Here is a 25,944-nt window from a genome sequence, read left to right as displayed (position 1 = left end):
GATTCGCTCTTCAAATGGCTGGAAGGCCACAGCTGGGCTGGTTGAAATCAGAAGCTGATAGCTTCTACCACATGGGTGCAGGGTTTCAAGCATTTGGGCCATCTTTCCACTGCTTTCCCAGGCACATTACCAGGGAGCTGGATTAAAAGAGGAAGAGCCGGGTTCTCAAACATAGCACATATAAGATGCTGGCACTGCAGACGGAGGCCTGGCGGTGCTACACCTCGGCACAGGCCCCCGCGTTTGTAGTATTTTTAAAAAAGGTTTCTTTATTTTTACTGGAAAGGCAGATATACAGAGAAGAAGCGAAACAGATGTTCCATCCATTGATTCATTCACCAAGTGGCCGCAATGGCCAGAGCTGCGCCAATTCGAAGTCAGGAGCCCAGAGCTTCCTCCGGGTCTCCCACGTGGATGCAGGGTCCCAAGGCTTTGGGCTGAACTCGAATGCTTTCCCAGGCCACAAGCAGGGAGCTGGATGGGAAGCAGGGCCGCTGGGATTAGAACAGATGCCCATATGGGATCCCGGCGCGTTCAAGGCAAGGATTTCAGTCGTTAGGCTACCGCGCTGAGCCCTGTAGTATTTTTTTTTTTTTTTTTAAATGACAAGGCATCCATCTGCAGATACTCCGATGAGAATCCTCCCGCAGCAGCCCAGATGTCCGGCAGGTGTCAGCAGCGGCGGCTTCTATTTCGGTCCATGAAAGTCAGAACACCGGGGTGTCTCGGGTACGCGTCCCGGGGCTGCCCCGGGGTGTCCTCCCCTGCTTTCCTCCTCCAGACCCTGTCCCAGCCCCAGCTCCAGTCCCAACCAGCACCCAAATGGGTCCTCCATGGCCGGCGACCCTCGGGGTCCCTGGGAAAGGCGCTTTTGCGCCGCGCTGCCAAGTCCGGCAGAGGCCGCTGTGCGGCCGCGGAGGCCGCGCCGGGCCGCGCTCCGATTGGCTGGAGGCCGCGGGCCGCGCCCGCCCCGGCCGCTAAGTGCGACGGCCCGCGGCCTCCCAGCCCAGTCGGCTGGCCTCCGAGGCGGCGGCGGGGCCGGAGAGGCGCGGGGCGGCGCGGCGGAGGGGACAAGACCGGGGCAGGAGAGGAAGAGCGGAGCGGAGAGGCCGGAGGGGAGAACCGCGCACGCCCAGCAAGATGCTGTCCTGGCGGCTGCACACAGGCGCCGAGAAAGCCGAGCTGCAGGAGCTCAACGCCCGGCTCTATGACTACGTGTGCCGGGTGCGGGAGCTAGAGCGCGAGAACCAGCTCCTGGAGGAGGAGCTGTGCCGCCGCTGCGCGCAGGAGGACCTGTGGGTCCAGGGGCAGGCTCGCTACGCCGAGGAGGCGCGAGGCCTGCGGCAGCAGCTGGAGGAGCTGAGCTGGACCACCGAGCGGGCCGAGAGCGAGTGCGAAGTGCTACGGCGCGAGCTGCGAGAGCTGCAGCAACTGGGGGCCGAGGCGCGCGCCGCCCGCGGCCGCCTGGACGCCGAGCTGGGCGCACGGCAGCGCGAGCTTCAGGAGGCGCTGAGCGCGCAGGCCGCCCTCGAGGCGCTTCTGGGCCGTTTGCAGGCCGAGCGCCAGGGCCTGGACGCGGCCCACGAGCGCGACGTGCGGGAGCTGCGCTCGCGTGCCGCCAGCCTGACCATGCACTACCGCGCCCGCCTCTCCGGCCCCGCCGCGCCCCCGCCGGGCCTGCGACAGGTGCATGACAGCTTAGCGCTGCTGGCCGCCGAGTCGTGGCAGGAGACGGTGCAGCTGTACGAGGACGAGGTGCACGAGCTGGAGGAGGCACTGCGGCGTGGCCAGGAGAGCCGGCGCGAGGCCGAGGAGGAGGCGCGGCTGTGTGCGCACGAAGCGGAGGCTCTGGGGCGCCAGGTGCTGGAGCTGGAGCAGTTGCGCGCGCGGCTGGAGGACGAGCTGCTGCGGAGGCAGGAGGAGTACGGGCTGCAGGCCGAGGAGCACCAGGTTGGTGCGACGCTCTCTGGGGCTGGGGAGCGTCGCCAGGGCTCTCCGGGGTGCACCATGACTGGCGCAGCGAGGCTTCTCTTTCCAGTCTGTGTGGCTGGGAGACCTGCTAGGACGGGGCCTTCATGTCAGCGGAGTACTCCCTCCAACTTTCCCGGCTCTTCCCTCTCCACCCCGCCGGGGTGTGGAACGTGGTCTTTCCTGGAAAGCTCTCCTGGAGAGAAGTTTCAATTCACATAGGTTTTAGTTGCTCAGATGATTTCCCAGCTGCGGGCTGCTGGTCATGATTCTCCAGGGGCTGTTCATGCGCTTTGGGTTGGTGTGGCAACCCTGGCAAGCTAAGTGCTGGATCACAAACTTTGCTTACAGCACAAGAGTGCCCCAAGTCGCCCAGTAGGAGCCTTTGAGCTGCTGGGCTGTTATAAGTGCGGACAGATATAAACAGCTCCTATTTCGGAGGAAAACAGTCCAGACTCTGACACTTGAGCCTGGTTTGCTGCCTGTGCACCAGGCCTGTCCTAGCCTTTGGCCCCAGGTCGGGCCAGGCCCGGCTCTGTGCCCGAGCTTCTGACAGAATTGGAAATGGTCCTCGTGGTAGGCTCAGGGTGATGGTTAGAAGGAACATCCACACAGTCTCAGGAGTGAGTAAGTACTTCACAGCAGTGGGCTGAAGCTTTGAGAGCGAAGGATTTTCATGCTTTTCTCGAAATCAGAAGCAGAGGCAGGTATGGACTGAGTAATGGCTGAGGTGCTGGTGCCGTGGCTCACCAGGAGTCAGCAGGGCCCTGGCACCTGGCCAGGACTTTAGACTTCAAAGAGCCGGAGGCCGAAGGGAAATACTGGGAGCACGTGGCCATCTCCGGAGACCCCAGAGCACTTGCTTCCATTCTGGAGGGTGGCCAAGGGCTCCCTAGGGCCCCATGCCCCTGGTGAGCAAGTGGAAAGGCACCTTTAACACAGGCTTCTATGGAGCTGCGAATTAATGGGTTTTGGGGCTCCAAAATGCAGTCCTCCAACTCTTCTGCCCAGGGAACCCCTTTCCTAGCACCCAAGCTCAGTGTCATACCAGAGGATTTGGGCGATGCCGCTGTGGGTGCGCCTCACTGTCACAGTGTGGCTGAAGCTCAGCTAGGTTGGCTCAGGCTCGATTTCCCTAATAGCATCTCCCCCTGAATCCAGTTTTGAGAAAGAGGGTGGCAGCCTGATAAAGGGGCAGCTGGGGATGTGCCAGAGCCCTTGGACTCTCTGGCCAGCCCTCTGTGACATAAGAACCCCAGGCCCAGCTGGAGACGTGCCTGTCCTGAGTTCTCCCTTAGTCCTGGGACTGGGGGCCTCAGCCTCTGCTTCTTACCTAATGACACTTCCACGTCTGGGACTGGCTCCTCTCTGCTCAACTGAAGTGCAGGGACAGTGTCAGTGAGCCCTGGGTTTGTGCGGCAGGTGCATCTGTGGCTGTTTTGTGGCTGTCCCCAGCATTCCCTGGTCAGAGTAGAGCCATCCCCAAAGATCCAACACCAATCATGGAAGCAATGGGAATGATGCCGAAGAGCAGGGAGTGATGATTTAGCCCGAGTTTACTGATAGGTTTTTTCCCCCAGTTTTTACTGACATCCACTTTGGATAGACTGAACATAGTTGAAGAACTAGTACGACTGGCATTGCATCAGAAATGTTGGATTGCTGAGTGATCACCTTTACTCACTGTGTGCCCTGCACACCTTCCCAGCTCAGGCCTTCCATCGTGTGCAGAGGTGGCTTCTAGCATTAGCTCCGTGGCACAGGGCGTAGAGTTGAGGCACATGAGTCACATTGACAGTAAAGCCAGGCCAGCCTTCTCTAGGCATCCCAGGGCACTGTCCTCCCCTCCCAAGGACCGACCAAGGGTGCCCCATTAGCTTGCAATCCTAAGACACTGCCCAACTTGGCACAGTAGTTCCAGCATGGCATCTCTTTCGCTCACTTCTTCTGTGTCTCTTATGACTGAGGGCCCCTGCCTCCTTAGGCAGGAGTGCAAGTCGGATGTCCTGGCAGGGTAGCCCCACACAGTGCCCGCTAGCCTCTGGGTTCCCTTCTGCAGCATGGCCTGGGTCGGGGAGGGAGATGTGCCCCACGCTTCACACTTTCCAGAGCAGATGAGGGGCTGGCAGCCAGGCGCCAGCCCTGTCTGTGTGATTCAGGCCACCTGTACATCTGAGGGTGCTAGGTGAAGCCTGGAACACTGAGCTGGCTTCTTGACCTGACTGGATGGATACGACAGGGCCATGAGAGCCCACCCTGTCGGGGTCTAAGTTCTGCTTCTACTGCCCTTGGCAGGCTATGGTCGTGACCTTTCGGTGACTCAGTTTCCCTAGGTGTGGCAGAGGGCTCCTGGTTCACTTCATTTAGCTCATGCTCTAAAGCTCTGTGTCTGGCTCTCCCTGATCTCCAGGCCTGGGGAGAACAGTGAAAAACAACATACACGGAATTCTTTGGCCTCAAGGTCACGGGCACAGATGGCCAGGGGGTGATGCTGGGACTCTGAGCTCTGGGGGAAGTTCCAGGGTTTTGTGGGCAGAAGGGATTGGGACCTAACTCTATCTTGGTGCCCCCCTCGCTGCCAGGAGGATAACGAATTGTGCTGGAGGAGAGTCCGGGAGACCTCATTAGGAACCCATCATGATGATCAGGTCGGGAGTGCTGGAGGCTTGGCCTGGGGTAGCAGTGAGGGGCTGGGAAAAGACAAGCCAGCAGTGGATACCACCACATATGACCTTGGAGGGGGAGTGAAACCGGCTCTAGGGCTGGTGCCCAAGCAGCAGGAGGAGGGGGCTGCTGGTGCAGGACAGTGGCTTGGGTGGGAGTTTACCCATGTGGTATGAAATGCCCACACTGGGGTTGTGAGGGAGGAACCTGGGCTCAGGGCATTGCTGACCTAGAGGTGTACCCACACGATGGGCACTGAGTCCATGCTGGATGGGGTTGTCACAGCCTGGAAACCAGCTCAGATCTTAGCATCTCAGTGATTCTGTGTGATGCTATACCACTGGCTGGCCAGAACAGAGAGAGAGGTAGAGAAAGGAGCCCCTCCCTCAGGCTTGTGCAGCATCCGGGGCACTGCTTCCTGGCCCAGCTGGAAAACCTCTGAGAGCCGAGCCCACGTCTGCAGCCTGGCTCAGCCTGCAGGGGCTAGCGGCTGTTTGGAAGACTCTGGAAGCCCATCAACCTTCCATCCCTGCTTCCAGGAGGGACTGACTCTCCTCGAGGGCCTAAGAGGGTTGGTGCACCTGGCAATGAGGTCCGATCAGCACTGCTCTCAGCTTGAGCCTGGCCTGGTGTTTCCTCTTCATCTTGTGAGGGTGTGCTCTGTGTTTTCCAAGAGAGAGGCTGTGTCCTGCCTTGCACAAGGCTGCGAAAGCCTGTCCTGCTTAGGACGTTTGTATTTGGAGAACTGAGCTCATTTGGTACTTTTTTCCAAGCTAATTTTTAAGAAACAGATGTATTTGCTTATTTGAAAGGCAGAAAGAGAGAGAAATAGAGAGAGGTATTGATGTTCCATCTACTTATTCACTCCCCAAATAGCTACAGCACCTGTGCTGAAGCCAGGAGCCGGGAACCCATCGGCAACTGCCACGTGGGTGTGGGCGCCCAGGCCCTAGGCCATCACCCACTGCTGTCTCAGGTGCATTAGTTGGGTGCAAGTGCAAGAGCTGGGATCTGAACCAACCCTAGATATGGGATGCCAACCCTGCAACTGCTTTGTAAAGGAGAAGTTACTGCAAGCCCTCATGTTCTAAACGTTTAGGTCCAGTTTCCTATATTAGAAACAACCCTTTCCACCAAAAAAAAAAAGAGAGAGAGAGAGAAAGAAATAACCCTTTCCCCCTCAGCACAATTGATATTAAGCCTTGAGTCCAAGGTTTTGTTCTCACTAAGATGGGAGTACAGGGCTTTAACACTGAGACCCACCCATCTCTGAGAGTCACGTAGAAAGGCCAAAGGCTCCGCTTCGGGCGTTCATCAGGCCAGCCTTGGTATCCGTTAGCACAGCTGATGCTGGCGTGTTAGCCAGTGGCTCTGAGATGCACCTGTGCTCTCTGAAAGCTCTGTGGTTTTTACTTCGGTTTCTAGCCCCTTCTGTGTACAGAGAGGGCCTAGTGGCCATCACTGGCTTAGAAGCAGAGCTGCTGTGCGAAGCAGGATTATTTGCGAATCATACATTTTTAAAGGCGAACGCTCCAGGGTGAGGTCTCAGTAAGTCCATTCCCTGGCCTGTTGGATGACACGTCAGCTTCTGGCTCCAGGCCTTTGCTGGCGAGATCCCAGCAGCAATCCTACTTGTGCTGCCATTTTTGAGTTCTGGAATGTTACCTGTCTGTGAGTGCAGCTTCTTGTTGGTGATTATGCTCGGAATAAGGCTGCTTCCCGTGACAGGGACCTGCCTCCGCCTTTCCGTGTGGTGTTAACTCTTCCCCAGAGTGACGGGGCAGGTGGGACCGCCAGAAAGAAAATGCCAGACTCTACAATGGCTCAAGTGAAGCCTTTGTGTGCATTCATGAGCAGATACTGTCAATGTCAATATCAAGTTGAGGACGGGGGCAGTCATCCTGATTGTCTTATGAATTTGGGTCAGCAGGCGTGTGGGCTGTGTGAAGCTGCCACTGTGTGGTCCATAAGCCTGGCGGCATCCCCTTGCTCTGTATGCTCATGGCTGCAGGCACCGGGTGTCTGACCCAGTGCAGCTTCCCTTCTCTGACCTTGAGATCCCTCTGTTTATAGAGAGTGATCGACTGCCTGGAGGATGAGAAGGCGGCCCTCACCTTGGCCATGGCTGACCGGCTTCGGGACTATCAGGACCTTGTGCAGGTCAAGACTGGCCTTAGCCTTGAGGTGGCGACTTACAGGTAAGATTGCTGGGCCAGGTCTGCCCGATCAAGCCAGCCAAGGGACCCCTGTGTCTCCTTGACCGGCAGAGAGCGGTGCTGGGTGTGGCCAGGCGAGGAGAAAGAGCCCTGCCTTTCCCCTGGTTCCTGCTCCCTGGGCGCCTGGACTCTAGCAGTTAGGGACCTGGTTTGCCTCTGAGTAAGCGCACTTTGCTCAGAGATGCAGCCAGGAAAGCCCAGTGCATCTGCTCATGCTCTGTTCTGTACGATCGATCTGTTCTCTGCTGAGAGATGAAATGAGTGTGGCGCCCTCAGGCAGCAGCTTTGTTTATGGAAGAGATGTTTACTCCAGTTCAATAGAAGGGATGGGTGGGGTGGGGTGGGGGAAGAGGCTGCCAGGTGTTGCTGGGTGGCCTACGGGCTAACAGAGTGGCTCATCTAAGTACTGCCATGATGTCCCCTGCACCCGGGGCACAGTGCCTCTCACTTCCTGGTGGCTTGCTGCACTATGGCATCAGCCACTCGGAAGGGCTCTGCCTGCCTACCAGACACAGTGCTGAGTCTGTGGCAGTGTTCTCTGCTACCTACAGACCACTGGCCCACCTTCCAGGTGGGACCCAGAGGCCAGGGGCTCAGGGCTGTGCCTTGCTAGGTGTGGGAGGCAGACATGACGCCCCTTCTGCTGCTGACCTGTGGAGGGCACAACCTGATCCTGTGAGTGAGTGAGTGCTGGGGCCAGCCTCAGTGGTAGATTCAAAGCCAGGCAGAGTGCATGATCTGGGAAAGGGAAGCCTGCTGAAGCCCAGGAGAGGCCCAGATGGCCAGGTCCCACAGCTGCCTTTGCCGTCGTCTGGCTGTGCTGTCAGCTTTAGGAATGCCCTGCAGCCTGGGTTGCTTTGGCTGAGGTGGGATCCTTGCCATGCCCACCACAGCCTTGGCCTCCCAGTCTTAAAGGTCTGGGCCCTCAGCCTTCGTCATGGCCCTCGCTGCCCTCTGGGAGGAGGGCCCTACCCATGGAGGCTGCCCACAGCAGCTCCCGGAGGAGCCTCTGAGGGGTGATCCTGGGGCCAAACCAGTGGGGCTGTGCTGGATGTCCCTCTGATACCCCTACCACAGCTGGGTCCTGCAGACGGGACCAATGGTCAGGCTCAGAGAGAGGGAAGACGGCCGCCTGTCCGGGTTGGTGACCTTGACTGCGCCCTGGCTCTGTCCGTGGTAGCACGCATCCCTAGCAGCTATGTGGCCTCCCAGGCCCATATTGTTAGTTAAAGGAGGGAGCCTGGTCCCCAAGGCCCGGCTCGCAGGCTCTGGCCTGTGCCCCCGTCCTGGGGAGACAAAGTGCTGGGCTGGCCTCCCACCAGTCATGTGGGGTGGGCCGGCTGGGGTGAGCCCAGATCACGCAGCCAGCCCCTTGAATGCACATTGCCATGTGTGCTGTGTGACCGTGACATCAGATGTGCGCTGCCACTTGCTTAATGAAGGTGCTGTTGGGACTGGCATGGGAGGTGGTGGCTCCAGGCTTCATCTCTGGGGTCTGAGCTCTTGGCTGCTTTGTTCTGGGCCGCCTCCATCTTGGTCCTGGAAGGACAGAGTGCCTATGTGGGCAGCTAGTCCATCTCCCAGCTGGGGGCCTGCCTCTGTGCTAGGGGGCATCCACTCCCTGCCCTCCCTGACCAGCTTTCTGGAGGGCATTGATCACATGCCCCACCTGCCCGGCATCTGCAGCCTGCCTCTCAGAAGGGATGGAGTTAACTCCGTCAGCGCATTGCCGGCATTTCCCTAACCCAGTTACTGGCTGCCTTGGCTATCACCTAGGAGTTTGAGACCACGGTACTTACTGGGGAGCAAGGGGTTGGTCTCATGGTACCTCTTTCTGCTGTGCAAGTTTGCACAGGGCGCACGAGGTGGCCTGCCCGGAGGCCTGGGGCCGCTGTGGGTACCATTGCCATACCATCTTGGGTACCTCTGCCTCCCAGCATCATGGTGGGTCTGGGATAAACCCATGGAAGAGAGAGAGGCAAGGAGAGATTCCAATCTGTTGACTAACTCCTCAAGTGGCCACAATACCCAGAGCTGGGCCAGGTCACAGCCAGCAGCCACGCACTCCGTCTGGGCCACCCATGTGGGTGCCAGAGACCCAGGCACTCAGACCGCCTTCTGTTGCTTTGCTAGGTACCTTGTAGGGAGCTAGATACAGAATGACACAGCTGGGACGTGAGCTGGGATGTACCGCAGTGCTGGAACGCTGTCCCATTTCTGTGTATAGACCAAAGCTTAAAAATCTTCCGCATTCACTGCTGAGTGTCCTCTAGATTAGCCCATTTACCCTGTAGGGTGTTTAGAAGTCTGCTGCTGCTCCAGTTCACTGGACACATGTCAGTGCCCTGTTGCTCTTCGAGCCTTACGCCTGGACTGTGGGGCAGAGGAGCTGGTATTGGCTTTGTTCCTGCTCTGCCTTCCCGCTGACTTTCCTAGGATCTCCCCAAGGGGCATAGCTGATGGTCCTCCCGCTGTGCATACTGGGAGTTGAAGCTCTCATGGGAGGGCAGTGGCTGTGGCCTGATATTTAGTGTACATTTTGTGGGAATTTGCCTCTGTGGTGTCCAGACCGGCCAGCTCCCCCTGACCCTTCTGAGACCCTCACAGGACGGGAGGAACAAGAGGCGGGTCTTAAGATTATGTCACATAGTGATAGTTTCCAAATACAGACCTGTCATTCATCAGTGAATCTGTGATTTAATAAAATAAACATAAACTAATAAAACAAGTTTCAAAGGGTCTGGAGCTGGAAGTCTTCATTGTCCCATTGTTCTTTGTGTGGCTGGGAAGTGGTTGGCGCCTGGCCTGGCAGGTGGATGTGAGGGTGAGTCCTTGGAGCTCTGCAGGTGGCCGTTACTGTAGGGCTACCCATGGGGTTGTGATTCCCAGCGAGAGGGCGGCAGGCCCTGCACAGAGGTTTGCAACTGGCCCCCTGACCCCTTCCCCACTCCCCTGGTGGCTGTGCAAGCTGCAGGTGCTCCTGAGGTTTTCCTGGAGTGCAAATATTTGTTCCCTGGGGCAGCAGAGTGGTTACAGGGACAAGCTCAAGTACAGGATCAGGGTGGTTCTGAGCAGGGCCCGTACCTGGAGAACCTGAAAGCCCTGGGAGGGTGGGGTCTGACCGTGTGCTCGCAGGTGCAGTCCAGGTCACCCTGCTTAGGCTTGGCACCTGCCGTGTCCTAGGAACTTTGCAGGCAGTGTTCCCTATCTCCACAGCTTTGCCCAAGGAGGCGAGCCACCACAGTGGGATCTCAGAACAGAGGGCCCGAGGCTGGATCCCGAGGTTTGTAACCTCAAGTTTTAGCCCATGCTAGAGTTAGAAAGGTGTCGGCTGTACTGGGATGCTGTGGGCAGACGGTGGTAGAGGCGGGGCTCTTCATTTTTAGGATGATGATGATGATGATGATGATGTACTGCATGTGGTGAGAGGCCAGTGAGGCATCCAGAGAGGGCCTCCTGGAGGAGGTGATGCTTGAGTCTTGTGGGAAGGGAATTTGAGTGGGTGAAGAGTTGAGGTTTAAGCTGGGATGACATTTGGGGTTCTGCTCAGCCATTTGTGTGTTCCTGGGTAGTTCGGTTTTGTGGAGGGTTGGGGCAGCACTGTTATGGAAGGCTGCGTGTGATGGATGAGCAGGAGCCAGGAGTGCTTTGTGAACTGGGGTCTGTACCCTCAGGGTGCCAGGTGTGACGCTAGGCTCAGGGACTGCAGGGGTTCGGCCAGCGAGATGCATTCTGCGGTAAGGTGGTGTAGACGTAGTAGCAGCCAGCATGGTGGGGAACAGGAAGTACTGTAAAGGTTGCCTCAGTGCAAGGTTGTCAGGGATCAGGGTGGAGTGGATGATCGGGGAAGGCTCCCAGAGGGAGGGGAGGTGGCTGATCGGGTCTTGGAAGAAGGGCAGGATGCAGAAGGAAGAAGAGGCAGACAAGGAAGGGTGGCAAGGATGGTGAGGGTGGGGGGCATGAAGGCATACCCAGGAGCAGGGCTGCAGGAGGGCCTGGCATGTGTGGGTGAGGGAGGGGAGGACATGGGAGGCTCGTGGGGTTCCTGGGGCTCAATACTGGGGCGGGGGGGGGGCAGCCTCAGTGAACCCAGCTGTGATGGAGTAAGCTCACTGGCCATGAGCCGGGCACCATGGGCTGCTTGACCCAGTGTTCTAGGCCAAAGGAACTCGGGCAGAGCCCTCTCCACCAAGCAGCTTCCTGGAGAGGACTGCTTGGGAGTCTGGAGGGGGCGCAATCCAGATGTCCCTCCCACCAGGAGGGGGTGCGGCCAAAGCCCCAGTGCTCAGCCTGTCGAGCCCTGCTGTCCAAGGGGGTGGGTTCCGGCAGCGCTGGGTACCAGTGGCTGCAGGTGTGCAGGTCCCGCCTGTAGAATGGGCATAGTCCTTGCATGGACCCCATACGCTGAGCCTCCAGCAGGCTTGCTGGCAGGGGTCAGCACCAGGGTGCCAAGCAGAGATCCCTGAGGCTCTCTGGGCCCCACCAACACCTTACATTGTCTAAGCACTGCATATGTGGCAGGACCCTGAGTTGTCTAGGAGACAGTGACAAGGACAAAAGTCTGGACACGTCCAGTCTGGACATGGCCACTAGAGGCCTCACCTGCCATGCGAGGACACCAAGACCAGTGGCAGGACAGTGTCAGGCCTGGGTTGCTGGGACAGCTCATGGGTCCCACTTGCTTCAGCCCCGTGGGTTCAAAATGATGTTTGGCACATGACAAGTTCAAGTTTTGTTCTTTGGTACTTGCTGCAATTGCCCCCCCCCCCACACCGATATATTAAAGACTTTTGTTGTTATTGAGTAGAAAGGCAGAATTGGAGAGAGAGAGGTAGAAACAGGGAGAAGAGAGAGACATCTTCCATCTGCTCCTCAAATGGCCACAGTGGCCACAAGGGCTGGGCTGTGCCAAAGTCTAGAGGGTCCCCTGGGTCTTACACACGAATACAGGGACTCAAGCACTAGGACCATCCTCTGCTGTTTTCCCAGGCCATAAGCAGGGAGCTAGATTGAGAGTGGAGCAGCCATGACATGAACCAGATTTTGTATGGGATGCTGGCGCCACAGGCAACAGCTTAAGACGCAACAGCAGCCCCATCTTTCCCAGATAGTTTTGGTGTGTGTGGGATCGGAGGTGAGGGCAGCCCAACCATCATTCCAGGCTCCTGATGAGAGCTGCTCATCCACCTATACCCTTTATCAGTGTGTTCAAAGGACAGCAGGGCTCAGGACTTTCTTGACCTTTTAGAGAAGTACTTTTTTCTTTTGTAAGTTAAATCTGATTTTCAAAGACTCATTGAAACATGTTAACCCTAGACATATCTGCTGGTGGGTGGGATATTTGGAATTACTCAAATGTTGTCATTTTGAGAATATGTAATGCAGAGGCTTAGCTAATTCTTCTGGGTGCCAGCCAAATAAAGGGTGATGTTCAGTGAACTGTAAGGCACAGTGTGACCAGTGCATGCTGGGTGAGCAGCTGCTGGTTCTTATTTGGGGCCATGGGAGGAGGTGGTGGGGGTGATGGATGTGGCACATGTCCTGAACGCCTGTGCTGCAGCTCTGGGGGAGAGTGGGTCCCAGCCTTGGGCCCCAATTCCAGGTGCAGAAGCAGAGTTGGAGGTCACGCCCGATGCCCCTTGTTCCCTCCACCCCTACAGAACCTCTGACTCCAGTCTCCAGGACTAACCTGGGATCAGCCGGGCACTGTGGCCTATGTGCCATCAGTCTTCACAGAGAGAAAGCCAGGCTGTGTATCCGCACTGTCTCCCATCCAGCCCACTCTGCTCCTTGTGGGCCCAAAGCAGATTTCCCAGGGACCCGGAGGCATGGCACCGCATCAAGGGTGTTCCAGGCAGTGCCTGCCCGCTCTGTGGGGCACAACGAGCAGGTGAGCGAGGCAGCTCTGCTGCTCCCGTGTCACACTCTGAGGGCCCCCAGCCTCTTTCTTCTCCAGCTCTGTGCCTGTTTTGGGGAGGAGGGTCCCATGGACCATCCCCAGACCCCAGGCCCATGCAAGCTCCGCCTGCATGTTGCTTCTTGAATTATCCTCTGGTTGTCCATCGTCCTTTGCTCCCATATGTGGTGTGCACACAGTGTGTCCACATGGTGCCCACAGAGGTGAAGTCAGCCACGTGACCCTATGGGGTCAGCTATCCCAGCTCTGTGGTGGGCCTGGGGTCCGGCCAGAGACTCCCTCCCATGCAGACTGGGCTTCCCCAGTGTGGTGGTCCATCTTCCTGAAGACTCGGCTGTGAGAGAGGGAGAGCCAAAAGGCTGGCCCCTGGGCATCCCCAGGGCCTGCAGGTGGTTTTCTGCTCATGGCTTGGCATGGACAGGTTTGATCAAGTGGCAGAGACTGCTCTCCCGTTACTTAACGTTGCATGTGCTGTGTCCTTCAAGCTGTTCCTTGGACAGCTTTAGAGGAGCCCTCTTTGGCCCCCTGTGTTTCTCACCACGTGCAGCGTGGGTCGCTGGGCATGCCCCTGAGGTGGGAGTGTAGTGGCCAGTGCCCCACTGAGTATCCCAGGCCCTAGGAGGAGCAGGTGATGCATGCCCCGCCTTCTGGCATGCAGCCCCTCCATAGTAGGAGCATCTCACTTGTTGCTAGGAACCATGCACCTGCCAGGCAGCACAGTGGCACACACCTCTGTGAGTCAGGTGTGTGCTTGTGGAGTCTGTCAGACGCCGCCAACTCAGCCCTGGCAGGGACCGGCAGTCTGGCCGGGGAGGCCTGGGAGCCCCAGTCGTCCAGGTTCAGGTCTCTTCTGGTGAGGCTTTGCTGGGAGGGGACATGGGAAACACCTAGCCTCCTGGCCCAGGGCTCTTTATCTGGACCCTCCCCTGCCAGGAGCCAAGCACCAAGGCCTTGGGTCCACAGCCTGCTGCTGAGCCATCTGAGGGGCGCTGAACAAGAACAGGTCTCCCTTTCTGCTGCTGTCATCCAGGGTACAGCCCTTTGGAGCTGGGCTTTTACCCCTGATGCTTCTCTGACACACAGGCTGCAGGGTTTTCTGGGCCACAGAAGCCCTTGTGTGTGTGTTTGCTGGAACCTAAAGTGCTTGGTCATGCGGGTGTGGACCATGGACCAGTATCCTGTTTCCTGTTTCCTGGCTCACACCCCATGAGAGAACTGCGCTCTGGCCTCTGGCCCCCGGGCTTCCCGTGGCGCCCCGCGTGTGCGTGTGTGTGAGCATGTGCATGCCATTGTCTCTGCGGCAGACCCACCCGCAGACTCCTCCCAAACTCCCTCAGCCTCCTTTGCTGATTCAGTGGGTGGGAAGCCGGACTCTCTCCTCTGTCCCTGAACACAGCTCTGGGCAGCTCCCTTGGCACTGCTGAGGTGGGCTGAGTCCACCCCTGGGTGTTCCTGGGAACAGGGATTTGGTGACTGTATACACAGCTCTTGCAACTGTTGTGCCCACAACTGCCTGCAGCCTCGGGGGTCTCTGCTTGGCACCTTGGTGCTGACCTCTGCCAGTAAGCCCGCTGGAGGCTCGGTGCCCAGGCAGCTTCACAAAGACTCTAGGCTTCTAGAATTTCAGAGCTAGACAGAGCCAAGGAAACTATCCGGTCACATTTTGCTTAAGGGGACGGGGTGGAGTGGGGCCTCCGGGCAGTGCTACGCTCTGCCTTTCCTGTCTCTGCCTGCCCCTCTTCCATGTCCTCTTTCATCTCCCAGGAGGCCCCGTGGAACCCATGTGAGACCCACAGGTGCAGGCTGCCTGCTCCTGCGAATCCAGGAAGACCCCTGAGGCTTGGGTCTGTCGTGGGACCCCCTTGCCCAGGTGACCCATGTGCTGGGCATGACCCACCCTCCCCTCTCTGGCGTTGTCTTACGTGCACTCCTCCATGGCTTGGCTTGGCAAGTTGTTCAGAGAGCCTTGGAAAGCCCTGCCTGCTCGTTCTGCATATTTAGCAGCCACGGGTCAAGCATCCAGCAGGTGGCAGGTGGTGTACAGGAGCCAGGAAGCAGAGCAGCTGGCTCTGATGTGCAGACACTGGCACCCTGTAGCCCGTGGCTGAATGCCACCCCAGGGCATGGCCCCCACCGGCCCTGGCCACGTGACACATGTTATGGGAAGTGCTTTCAGTACTTGTGTTTCCTAATGGGCCATCTTTCACAGGGCCTTGTTGGAGGGCGAAAGCAACCCGGAGATCCTGATCTGGACCAAGCACATTGAAAGCGCCCTGCCAGGTAAACCCGGGAGAGTGGAGGATTCGGCTCTGAGATGGACTTCCTGTGGTAGGCGGCCACGTGACGCTTCCCTGTGACAGTCGAGTGAGATGCGTGTTTCAGGTAGTGGGGGGGCATCTCTTTCTCTGGTGCCAAGTAAGTCCAATGTGACGTGGTTCCTGCTGAGGCAGAAGGCGGGTGCGTACCTGATGGAGGCATCCATGCAGCACAGGCCTGGGGAGTGCTTCCCAGCCAGCATGGCGAGGGGCAGGGCGGACAGGGTAACTGGCGTAGGCAGGCAGAGGAGATGAGTGTAGAGATGGGCATGCAGTCCTGGCAGGGGACGCACCTTCTCTTTCCAGGCTGGAGTGTGACAGTGTGTGTGAGACCTTGTGCAGGAGGGCAGGCCAGCTGCAGAATCCTCAAGGGGAGCTTGGGCACAAGGTTAGCACCATCATGCATCTGTGGTTTTGGGCAGTCATGTCAGCTTTTTTTTTTTTTTTCAAAGTCCGATATACAGAAAGGAGGAGAGACAGAGAGGAAGATCTTCCGTCCGATGATTCACTCCCCAAGTGAGCGCAACAGTCGGTGCTGCGCCGATCTGAAGCCGGGAACCAGGAACTTCTTTCCGGGTTTCCCAAGCAGGTGCAGGGTCCCACGGCTTTGGGCTGTCCTCAACTGCTTTCCCAGGCCACAAGCAGGGAGCTGGATGGGAAGTGGAACTGCCGGGATTAGAACCGGCACCCATATGGGATCCCGGGGCGTTCAAGGCGAGGACTTTAGCCGCTAGGCTATGCCGCCGGGCCCGAGTCGTGTGAGCTTTAACCACCGTTGACCTGAAGGGGACCTAGTCTCAGGTGACCTGGCAGGTGTACGTTCCAACTTGGAGAGTGAGGTGGGAAAACAGCACAGACATCCATGTTAATGGCCATGGGTAGCCAGCCTGCCTGACAGTGATTAACATACAACATCAATAAAATAAGGATTGCTCACCAGGTTTCAGTTTGCTTAGTGACCTACTTTGGGGGACAGGAAGTTGGATTGGAAGCGGACTTGAACCCGTGCCTTAACACATGATGGTGGCTGCTGGCCAGGAATCTAGAACCAAGCAGGACGCAGGACAAGGGGTCTCTGTTGATGGTTTCATTCGTTCACTGGTTTCCAGGCTGAGACTTAAAAAATGTGTAAACGAGACTTATTTTAACAGCCATACATGATTTTAAAAGGAAGTGAGCTTTGAGCTAAATGTCATTGGTTGGGACCTTGTTGGCTGCTGACTTCCCGGTAGGTCTGTGTCCTGCAAGGCCCGGGTGGCCGTTTGCTGCTGTTTGGGGGTGCGGCACGGGGTTCACCTGGGCACACAGTGATGCTGGCTGCTGGGCCCGGAGCTGCCAGGTTCCAAATAGTCCATGACCCCGTGTGTTTCTTGTGGCTCCTGCATGAAGCACCAAGAGATCTTTGCACTTTGGCCTTGAAGATGTTTTGGTGTTTGGACCTGCAAGGAGGCCTTGCCATGGACATGCCCTGCTCTGGCTCTTTCCTGAATTTTGGGATCTGTGAGAAGGAGGCTTTTGGTGGTGGCTGCTGTGAGGGGGCCTGAGCGCTTTGAACCAAGGAGAGACGGAGGACTCCAAAACATAGACAATGAAGGACACTCTCAGGATGGAGGGTGTTGCTGGCCACCTTTTTAAAATATAAATTTTATTGTATTTTTAAAACTTATTGGTTTTTTGAGAGACAAAGCCACAGAGAGGAGGAAGAGAGAGATCAGCCTGTTGATTCACTCCCCACATGGTCCCAATGGCCAGGGCTTAGCTAGTCTGAAGCCAACAGCCTAGGGCTTCATCCAGATCTCCCACGGAACTGGCAGGGCCCCAAGCACCTTGGCCATCCTCCACTTCTCTCCCAGGTACACCAGCAGGGAGCTGGACTGGAAGTGGAGCAACCCAGACTCAAATTAGCATTCATAACACCAGCCCCTGGCCACAGAAGGAGAAAGAGAGCAAGAGAGACCTGTCACATCCATGGGTCACTCTACAGATTCCCACAACAGCTGGGACAGGGCTGATGCTAAACCAGGAATTCAACCCCAGTTTCCCACGTGGGTGGCAAGAGACAATGACTTGGTTATCACTCCTTCCTCCCAGTGTCTGCACTGGCAGGAAGCTGAGAACTGAACTGGGGCCCTGCAGATGGGCAGCAGTTGTCAGCTACCAGGTTATCATGGCCACAGCAGCACCAGGGGCAAGCACTGTGTGTGTTTGTCAGAGCAAAGCCCGCCTCCTCCAGGGTTGCCTCCAAGCCTAGGACTGTGACATGAGGACAGGTGACAGCATGGCAGAGTGGCTGCTTTTCCCTGAAAAAGAAAAAAAAAGAAGAAACCAGGAATAAGGAAAGTAAATCCTTAATCCCTTGTGGGCTCAGGAACAGGGCAAGACGAGAGCATATTACACATCGGTGGGGTTTGCCCTTGGGTACCGGCTAACAATGTAGATTCCTCGTCTGCTGAAGCAAGCAAAGGGAACTTGTCTCAACCAAGGAGAGACGGATGACTCCAAGACTTAGTGTTGTGTGTGTGCTGGCTGTTTGAGGCAGTTCTGTGCAGGTGAGCGCACACTCGAAGACTGGCACCTGGGGCACCGTGTTCGTGCTGGCAGCACTGCATCTCATGGTTCAGGGTGGTTAAAGAGTCTGAGGATGGTTGGGTGGAGGATGGTTGACTTGGGGGGGACCCTGGTGTGGCAGGGTGTGTATCTGTTATGCTATGACTGGCACCAAGGCAGGGAAGTGTCTGCTGTCTTAAAGGATGGTCTGTTCCTTTCCCACAGAGCTCAAGAGCACGACCTACCGCTACACTGACTCGCTGGTGCAGAGGGAGAATGAACGCAACCTGTTTGCCAGGCAGAAGGTGGCCCTGGACTCTCACCTGCCTGGGCACCTGCGGCCAAAGACCACCTCGCTTAGCACAGGCACTGCGGGCAGAGGCCCTGTGGGCTCCGGGTACTCGTCCGTGGCCACCACCCAACGGGAGTACTCTTATGGGAAGACTGTTGAGGGTCAGAACGGCTTCGGGCTGTTCAGAGGCACCAGTGCCCGGGTGAAAACCCTCCCCGACAGACCGAAACCTGAAGGGGCCAGCGATGCTCCCACTTACCTGGCCAAGGGGTCCACCAGCATCCTGGAGTCACACTGGGAACGCCGGGACAATGTGGTGGCACGTGGCTCTGATGGCGCCGGGCCAAAGGACAGGGCCATCCTTGTGGGAAAGAAGACAGAAACAAAGGCCACAGGGGAACAGGAGAGGAGCAGACTGGGAGCCATCCGACCACAGCCAGTGGAGAAGATGTTTGATTCTAAGGAGAAGGCCTCAGAGGAGAGGAACTTGAGGTGGGAAGAGCTGACCAAGCTTGACAAGGAAGCAAGGGAGAGAGAAAGCCAGCAGATGACAGAAAAAGCTGGAGCAAGGGAGTCCTCCAAGGGAAGCAGCATGCGTGCCCGAGAGGTTTCCATTAGTCTACAGGAATCGCGGGCCGTGAGGCCAGAGGCGTCCCCCAAGGGTTTGCCAGGCACGAAGGAAGCAGGGGGCAGTGCCAGTGGGGAGGTGGGCACGAGACAGCCAGGGTTGCGGCTGGGCCCTGGAGATGCCCGCAGCTCTCCGCACAGTGGGTCCTCCACAGAGACGGTGGCTCAGAACATTGTCACCAGCATCCTCAAGCAGTTCACCCAGGCTCCCGACGCCGAGTCATCCACCCAGGTGCTGCCTGACACGAAGGTCACCTACTTGGACAGGAAAGAGCTGCCCGGGGCTGGGAGGACAAAGACAGAGATCGTGGTGGAATCAAGGCTCACACAGGCTGTGGACGTTTCGGATGAGGCCGGTTTGGAGACCCTCTTGGGCCAGGGCACGGGGGATGACGTGAGCCTGCAGGGCAAGTCAGCAGAGCGGCTGATTGGTGACATCATCGACCTGGAACTGAAGGGCAGGGGCGGGAGGGCCAAGGTGCTCAACGTGGAGATCGTGGAGGAGCCCGTGGGCTACATGGGGGAGAGGAAAGTGGGAGAGCCGCCCACACCCTTTCGGGTGGAGGAGGTGGATGATGTGGTTCCAGGTCCCCAGGTGCTTGTGGAGGAAGAAGAGGGGGATGCCGATGGTGATGTCATGTTCTCAACCCACGGGCGTCAGAACAGAACCCGAGTGGAAGAGGTGACAGAGTCAGGTGACTCGGAAGGGGAGCAGAGCTATTTTGTATCCACCCCGGACGAGCAGCCTGGGGCTCAGGACGAAGACGAAGGCTCGGTGTACGGGCAGATCCACATCGAGGAGCAGTCCAGCATCCGGTACTCATGGCAGGATGAGATCGCACAGGGCACACGCAGGAGGAGACAGAGGGACGAGGCCGGCAGCGAGAAGGTTGTGCAGGCTCTGGATGTCCCTGTGGCTACCTCGGAGGGGGACGTGGCATCCGTTCACTGGAGGGAGCAGGCCAGTGGTGAGTTGCGTGTGGAGCCCACGGTCATTGAGAAGGAGATCAGGATCCCACAGGAGTTCCGTGCCTCCATCCAGGGCGTCGTCTCCAAGAAGCCCCGTGACCAGATGGCTGAGGTGATCGGGCAGCTGGAGGAGACCCTCCCAGCACGCATGAGGGAGGAGCTGTCGGCCCTGACCCGGGAGGGCCCAGGAGAACCAGGCGGTGTCTCAGTGGATGTCACGAAGCTGCGGGCCTCCAATGGTGGCTCCGTGACCTTGCTCGCCAAGGTCAACCTCTCCCAGACCGTGGATGCCGATCAGCTGGACCTGGAGGAGCTGAGCAGAGATGATGCTGGGGAGATTGAGAAGGCCGTGGAGTCAGTGGTGCAGCAGAGCTTGGCCGGGCACCGTGGCCGTGCCCCAGGCAGCCCAGAGGCAGATGATGGTACCGAGGCCCCTGCTGCCAGTTTCCGCTTCAAGCGCTGGGCCACTAGGGAACTATACAGCGCTTCTGAGGATGGGGCAGATGCTGGGCCAGGGATGCCGGCTTCCCCAGGCCCTGTGTCGGCCACTGTGGAGGTCAGCGGCCCCACAGGCCTGGCCCAGTCGCCCGTGTTGGAGGACGTGAACCTGTCCATGCGGCGCGTGCAGCTGGGCCCTGGCGGCATCTGGAGGACTGAGAGTGCATCAGGTGCGGGAGCTGCTGCTGGAGCCGGGGAGGTAAGTGTGGAGGGTGGCCTGGGCCCGAGTCAGGCAGGACCCAGCCGCTCCGTGAGGCATGTCACCTTGGGTTCCCAGCAAAGCCAAGTGTTCCAAGAAGTCGTCTTCCGCAGTCCCAGCCCTACCTGGCAGCAGGCTGTGGGCACAGAAGAGCCAGGCCCGGCAGAGCTGCCCGGAGATATGGATGGACTGAACCAGCAGTTCCGTGCCGAGAAGGAAGTGACGGTGCAGGGGCCCGGGGCCAGGGCTGGGGCAGGCGAGGAGGGTATCCAGACTTCTGTAAGGCACCTGCAGTTGGCCCCTAAGGAAGGGCCCCTTGGGCCCATCGAGTTCACTGTGCCTTTCTCAGAGCACAGTGGGCTGAGCCTGCAGGGAGACTCCGAGCACCCTCAGGAGGAGGGCTTGGGGGTCAGCACAGCCATGAGGCACATCCGCCTTGGGCCCCAGACCAGAGAGCAGGTGGTCTTCCAGGGGCTGGGGCCTGGGTCAGAGGAGCTGAGTGATTCAGAGAGCGTGGTCCACAGTGAGGCCAGAACGGTCCGTGTGACCGAGAAGAGCATCTTCCACAGCATGGTGGATGGGGAGGGGGACACGGCAGGGGTGGGAGAGACCGCCAGCCTCAGCCGCTCCTTTAGGCACATTCAGCTGGGTCCCACGGAGGCTCAAGGCCTGGGACACCTTGTTGTCCATGCCCCTGTGACCAAAACGTTTGCCCTAGTAGGCTCAGCTGGTGCCCCCGAGCTGGGCCAGGCAGCAGACGGCAGGCCCGTGGCACAGGGGCCTACGGAGACTTCCTTTACCTTTCAGATGGCTGTGAGTGATGTAGAGGCGGGCACAGAGGCCCAAGGCGCCTGGACAGACGCTGGCGGCGAGAAGGGCGAGGAGCGGGCCGGGTTGGATAGGACGGTGCAGCTGCAGAGGATGGTGGACCAGAGGTCGGTGGTCTCAGACGAAAAGAAAGTCGCCCTCCTCTATCTAGACAACGAGGAGGAGGACAGCGACGGACACTGGTTTTGAGGAGCAGAGGTATTTTGCGTGGGTGGCAGCTTGGCCAAGGCAGCGCGTACAGGCTGCTGCTCGCCCAGGCAGCATGGGGTCCTTGCGTGGAGGAACATTGCACACAGTGGCAGTTCTCTGCAGGGGCTGGAACTCCTCATCCTTTCAGGCCGTACGAGGTGCTGGAATTGCACATAGGAGCTGGGCATTTACAGAGCACTTTGTAACCCTTGGAACCTTCAACAGTTCCTTTTTCGAAGGCTCCTGAGGAGCCTCCTGGGCCCTCGTGGAGAACATGTCTGTTAATTGGCACCTGGTTACAGATACAGGTGGTATCTATTTGAAACTCTGGTCAGTCATCCCTTGACGAGATGCCTAAATGCTAACCCAGTTTAAGTTAACGTGTTCAAGAGTATTGTGTGTTGTGTGCATGTGCTAATATCAATAACAAACATATATTCAGGGAAAAATTATGGTTTTTCTCTTCCCAAAGGCTTCCAAAAAGCAATCAAAGAAAATCAGCAGCCTGCTTGTGCTTAAAAAAAAAAAAAAGGCTGAATTACTTCATCTTTAACCAAAGAGTCGCTTGAGACGTGATTAACTTTCTATGTGAAAGATACAGAAATGGTGCCTTATTTACGGAGGGACCGGCTGTAGTCAACGGGGATATTTCGGACCGTACATGCTGTTTGTACAGGTCTCCCATGCTAAACTCAAGAGCAGGGGACAAGGGCACTGGGACCCACTGGCATCCCATTTCTTGTTTTGTTTTGTTTCTGCCATCCCGGTGGCGAGGCAGCAGCACCCACAGTCTGTGGTGACCCGAGGTCTGGGTGAGCCAGTTCCTATCCAGGTGTGAGCTGGAGCTGCTGTGTACCGTAGTCCCTGGCTCCAAATCACCAGGCTTCCTGGGTGGGAAGAGAGAGACCCTGAGGATGGGATGTTGACCCCCAGATCATGGCATAGACCGTCAAGGTGGCTGGAAGTGGGAAAGGTGAGGAGCCTGTCCTATCAAAATGCTTCTCAACCCACAGCCCCCAGGGGAAGTCTCCGAGCTCCTGAAGAGACAGGAAGCAACAGCCGCTTAACAAACCCTCCAGGAAGCTTTGGGCACTTTCAGTGGGAATCACTGCTTTTTGGAGCACATTGTCCAGAGAACTAGAATAAGATGCTTTGGAGAGGAACAGGGTGCCCCTGCTGCAGCCCGGTGCTGGGATGGGCCGTGGTGGAGGATGGTCCCTACCCTCACAGGCCTCGGAATGGGGACCTGCAGTTGTATACCACCCACTTTGAGATAGAAGGCGAGTGTCTGCGGTTGCATCTGCTTTTTGTGCACCAGTGGTATTTGCAGTTTCTGTCTTTAAAAGCCTATCTTCACATACAAACAGTAGCTGTAGCTGACCGGCTTCTCACACGGTGGTGTCTGAGCTGTGCTTCCCTAACACAGTGTCATGGAACGCAGCCTGAGCAGTCCCATGGGAGAGGATTGTGACCATGGGGAAGGAGGGGGGGATCGGTTCTGAAGCCACACATAGGAACAGCGCACAGAGCGCGAGTGGGTTTGATGGTGTGGTGGGGACTGCTTTGCAGGGCCTTGGCATTTCCAGCACAGCCCAGGGTGTGCCGACTGCAGCCTGGCTGTGACTGGTGATGGGTTTGTGTGACTTCTGTGTGGGAATTCAGGCAGGCTCACAGCCTGCTGCTGGAATGGCGAGACAGACATCAATGAGCTGTGTAAGTGGGCTCAGCTGGAGGGCACTGTCCCAGCCTATGAACTTGCAAATGGCTGCTGGGGCACCACAGGTTGTTAATTCCAGGACCTGTGTCAGCTTCATGCTGGGGAGTCAGTGTCTCATGTTAATTTCCACCTCTGAGGTTGAACGCACCTCTCCCCGTAGCATGCTGCTAGGGTGATGGTGTCTGGATCGCCCAGGTGCCAGGGGTGCCATTGGCACAGTGGCAGGTGACACCACAGGCAGGGTGGGGACACAGCCAGTCTTTTCCTCCTCACAGATGGGCTGTTTTGGCAAAGCAGGATCCACCGAGTGTTTGCAACTTCCTGCTGGTTGTTTTGATACGTTGATGTGTATTTAGAGTGGAATCATCAGAGCGGTTGATTTTGCTAACCTCCTGTTCCCTACTAAGGGAAGTGTCATATGAATGTGTAACAATAAAAATCAGAGGGGAAATAAAACCCCTGACGTTGTTCCTAAAGAGAATGAAATGTGTTCCAGCAGGTGTTGACATGCTTTCTCTTTGAAACCCTGATTAAAGCAAGCGTGTGTTTGCATGCGTGTTTCAGTGTGTTTATGTGCATGTTCTTGTGGGAGCACGGAATGACGGGAGAACACCAGTGGGCAGCCGGGAGCCATCGGTTCCCTGTGGTACGTCCTGGAGGCTGAGGACAGAGGAGGAGCTGGGTGGCCCACCTGTTGGCCTTTGCCCATGAAGACAAACACACGCGCTTCCTACCTCCTCTGCTAGGGAAGTCCATGGATGGAATGGAGTGGAGAACATTCCTGAATTCACCCTTTCCCAGGACTGGGACTGTTTGGCAAATGTGTTTCATTTCTGGGATCCCAGAACATCCCCTGGGAGACCCAGAGAGGAAGAAGAACACAACCCCTCTCTTCCCATTCCTTTCAGCACCCCAGCGTGTTATGCCTTCCTGCGACACGGTGCCACAGCCTGGGGACTCGCACTACACACATCAACCTCCCACAGTTCTGGAGGATGGGGAGGCGGTGCGAGACCAAAGAGTGGGCCATGGGGTGACAGTCATCTGTTACAAGGCTCCAATCCCACTCCCAACCCAATGGCCTCTCACAGGGACTGCCTCCAGACATTGCACTGAGGGACCAGTGCCAGGACATGGCCAAGAGCGCTCATTTAGTTCACAGTAGACCCAGGATGGTCTGTCAGCCACATGGAGCCCCATTTCTTCAATCGCAAAGGACACTTGGGGAGCAGCCACACAGCCACACCCTTGACAACTTGTCATGTCTCGGGCTGGTGGGTGTTACCAGGTCAGCCTGCCTGGTCAACGGACACCTCCTGAGGAAGAGCAGGGAGGGTGCCTGCATCTCCCCACTGTACAGCTCTTCTGGTTTATTTTCCTTAGCTGTTCCTGAGGAGACACCCTGCACACTTAGGACTCCAGCTGTAGCTTGGGCTTGCTCTTACTGGCGAGGTTGCTGGCTGAAGTTTGAGAGAGTGACAGGGGTGTTACTGCCCACGCCCGACCCCATACTCTGAGCATCAGTGCCCTTCTACCCAGCACCTGCCCCTGCTGTGACTCTTGCCAGCCGAGCAAGGGGCCGAAGGCCCTGGGCACAGGGCACCAGTGTGCTATGCTGGCTCCAGCAGCAGTGGCTGCAGCTCCTGGGCTGCCCAGACGACGACCCCTGCCCCTGCAACCCCTGCGTGCCCGCCTGGCTTTCCACTGTCTTCTAGCTGCCCCCCTGAGTTCTGTGTCAGGTCCCCTTAGCACCCATGCTTCTGACACCCTCCCTGGCTGCAGTGCCCATCCTGCCATCTGTGAAATCTACTCCACTGCGTTCCATGTCCAGGGCCCTGCTGGACAGGATGGGGGAGGGGGCCTGGGTGGGCCCTGCCTGGGGCTGCAGCCCTGGTTCTTAGCACATGCTGGTATACACAAGGTGTCAAGACATTGCTGTGAATGATGCCAACTCTGAAGAGGGCTGCCCTTGGAGAGCCGACCCCTGGCTTGGCCTGGGGTGGAACGCACAGATGGTGTGATTTATGAAGAACTGGGGTACACTCAACTCTGGAGGCTCAGGGTCCAAGGCCACAGCTCCACCCTGCTTGGGACTCTCTTGCAGGTTGGGACTCCGCAGGGTTCCAGGGCAGTGCAGGCACCCGTGGCGACACAGCGACTGTGCCAGCTCACACTCCTCCCTCTTGCTACAGGGGCACCAATGCCAGCCCAGGGACCCAGCCCCAGGACCCCTGTGGTTACCAGGTGACTGGGGACAAAGTGCTCATCTGAGTTTGGGAGGGGACAGCACCCAGAACAGGCCTGGCCATGACACCAATACACGCACGTTGACCCTCATAAACCGTTTATTCTCAGTGACCACACCCTCCCGGTGAGAAGAAGCTGCTGGAATCGTGCTTGCACCTCCGAGTCCGACCCCAGCTCTGTGCATGGTGGCCACGTGCGCAGGGCCAAGCTGACCTCTCCTGCACAGGAGTTCTGAGTTTCTGAAGAGAAGTCTTCTGGCCCAGGTGGTGCTGATGGGGCGAAGATCCTTGCTGATTAGAAAGACATCGGACGTGATAGAGAAATGCCTTGTGGCAGCTCCAGGTCACCCAAGGCCTGGGGGCACCAGAGCCCAGGGCTGCCTGCAAAGTCCACATTACCCGTCTGGTGCCACCTTCCAAGGGCAGCACCCAAGCCCACCCAGAGCCATCTTGGGGACAGGGTCTCAGTTGGCTGCACTGGGCCTGCCCTTCCCCAGCGCGGTGTACCGTGGGACACTGGTGTTGAAGGCCACTTTGGCTTTTGGAGTCTGCCTGCACTTCCCAGCGACCTCAGGGACCCTGCAAACAAGGAGAGGAGGGTGAGCCTTTTGCTCGCTGGGGTCAGCCTCGTGGGGAGCCTAAAGGTGGGAGGGAAGTGAGAGGAGGATGCTGGGCACAGAGCGTGCAGCCTAAGGCACCCTCCTCCCCACAACCACCCCAAGCTGGCTCTGAGCAGCACAGAGCAAAGGGGT

The 25,944-nt window shown here is 57.7% G+C and overlaps 2 protein-coding genes across 3 annotated transcripts in view; one reads left to right on the top strand and one right to left on the bottom strand.

Annotated features, from left to right (window-relative positions):
- Window positions 1-998: 998 nt before the first annotated feature.
- Window positions 999-21,355, top strand: SYNM (synemin). Of its 2 annotated transcripts, XM_058666587.1 has the most exons (5): window positions 1,000-1,950; window positions 6,706-6,830; window positions 14,975-15,045; window positions 17,853-20,212; window positions 21,020-21,355. In XM_058666587.1, exons 1-5 carry the CDS (start codon window positions 1,141-1,143, stop codon window positions 21,227-21,229), a joined length of 3,576 nt encoding a protein of 1,191 aa, XP_058522570.1. In that variant the 5' UTR covers window positions 1,000-1,140; the 3' UTR covers window positions 21,230-21,355. The 2 variants fall into 2 exon arrangements, with proteins under 2 accessions (XP_004593245.2, XP_058522570.1); XM_004593188.2 differs by having other exon boundaries at window positions 999-1,950; window positions 17,853-21,355.
- Window positions 21,356-25,273: 3,918 nt separating this feature from the next.
- TTC23 (tetratricopeptide repeat domain 23) overlaps window positions 25,274-25,944 on the bottom strand; it is an 80,437-nt gene continuing 79,766 nt past the window's right edge. The window contains exon 11 of the mRNA XM_004593163.2: window positions 25,274-25,771. Within this exon, the coding sequence (XP_004593220.2) occupies window positions 25,657-25,771 (115 nt within the window). The 3' untranslated portion in view covers window positions 25,274-25,656. The remainder of the gene's footprint in view (window positions 25,772-25,944) is intronic.

Source organism: Ochotona princeps, chromosome 6 (assembly GCF_030435755.1).
Source record: "Ochotona princeps isolate mOchPri1 chromosome 6, mOchPri1.hap1, whole genome shotgun sequence".
NCBI classification, from domain to species: domain Eukaryota; kingdom Metazoa; phylum Chordata; class Mammalia; order Lagomorpha; family Ochotonidae; genus Ochotona; species Ochotona princeps.
Note: the sequence above shows the minus strand (reverse complement) of the source record. Positions and strands in the feature narration are given on the sequence as shown.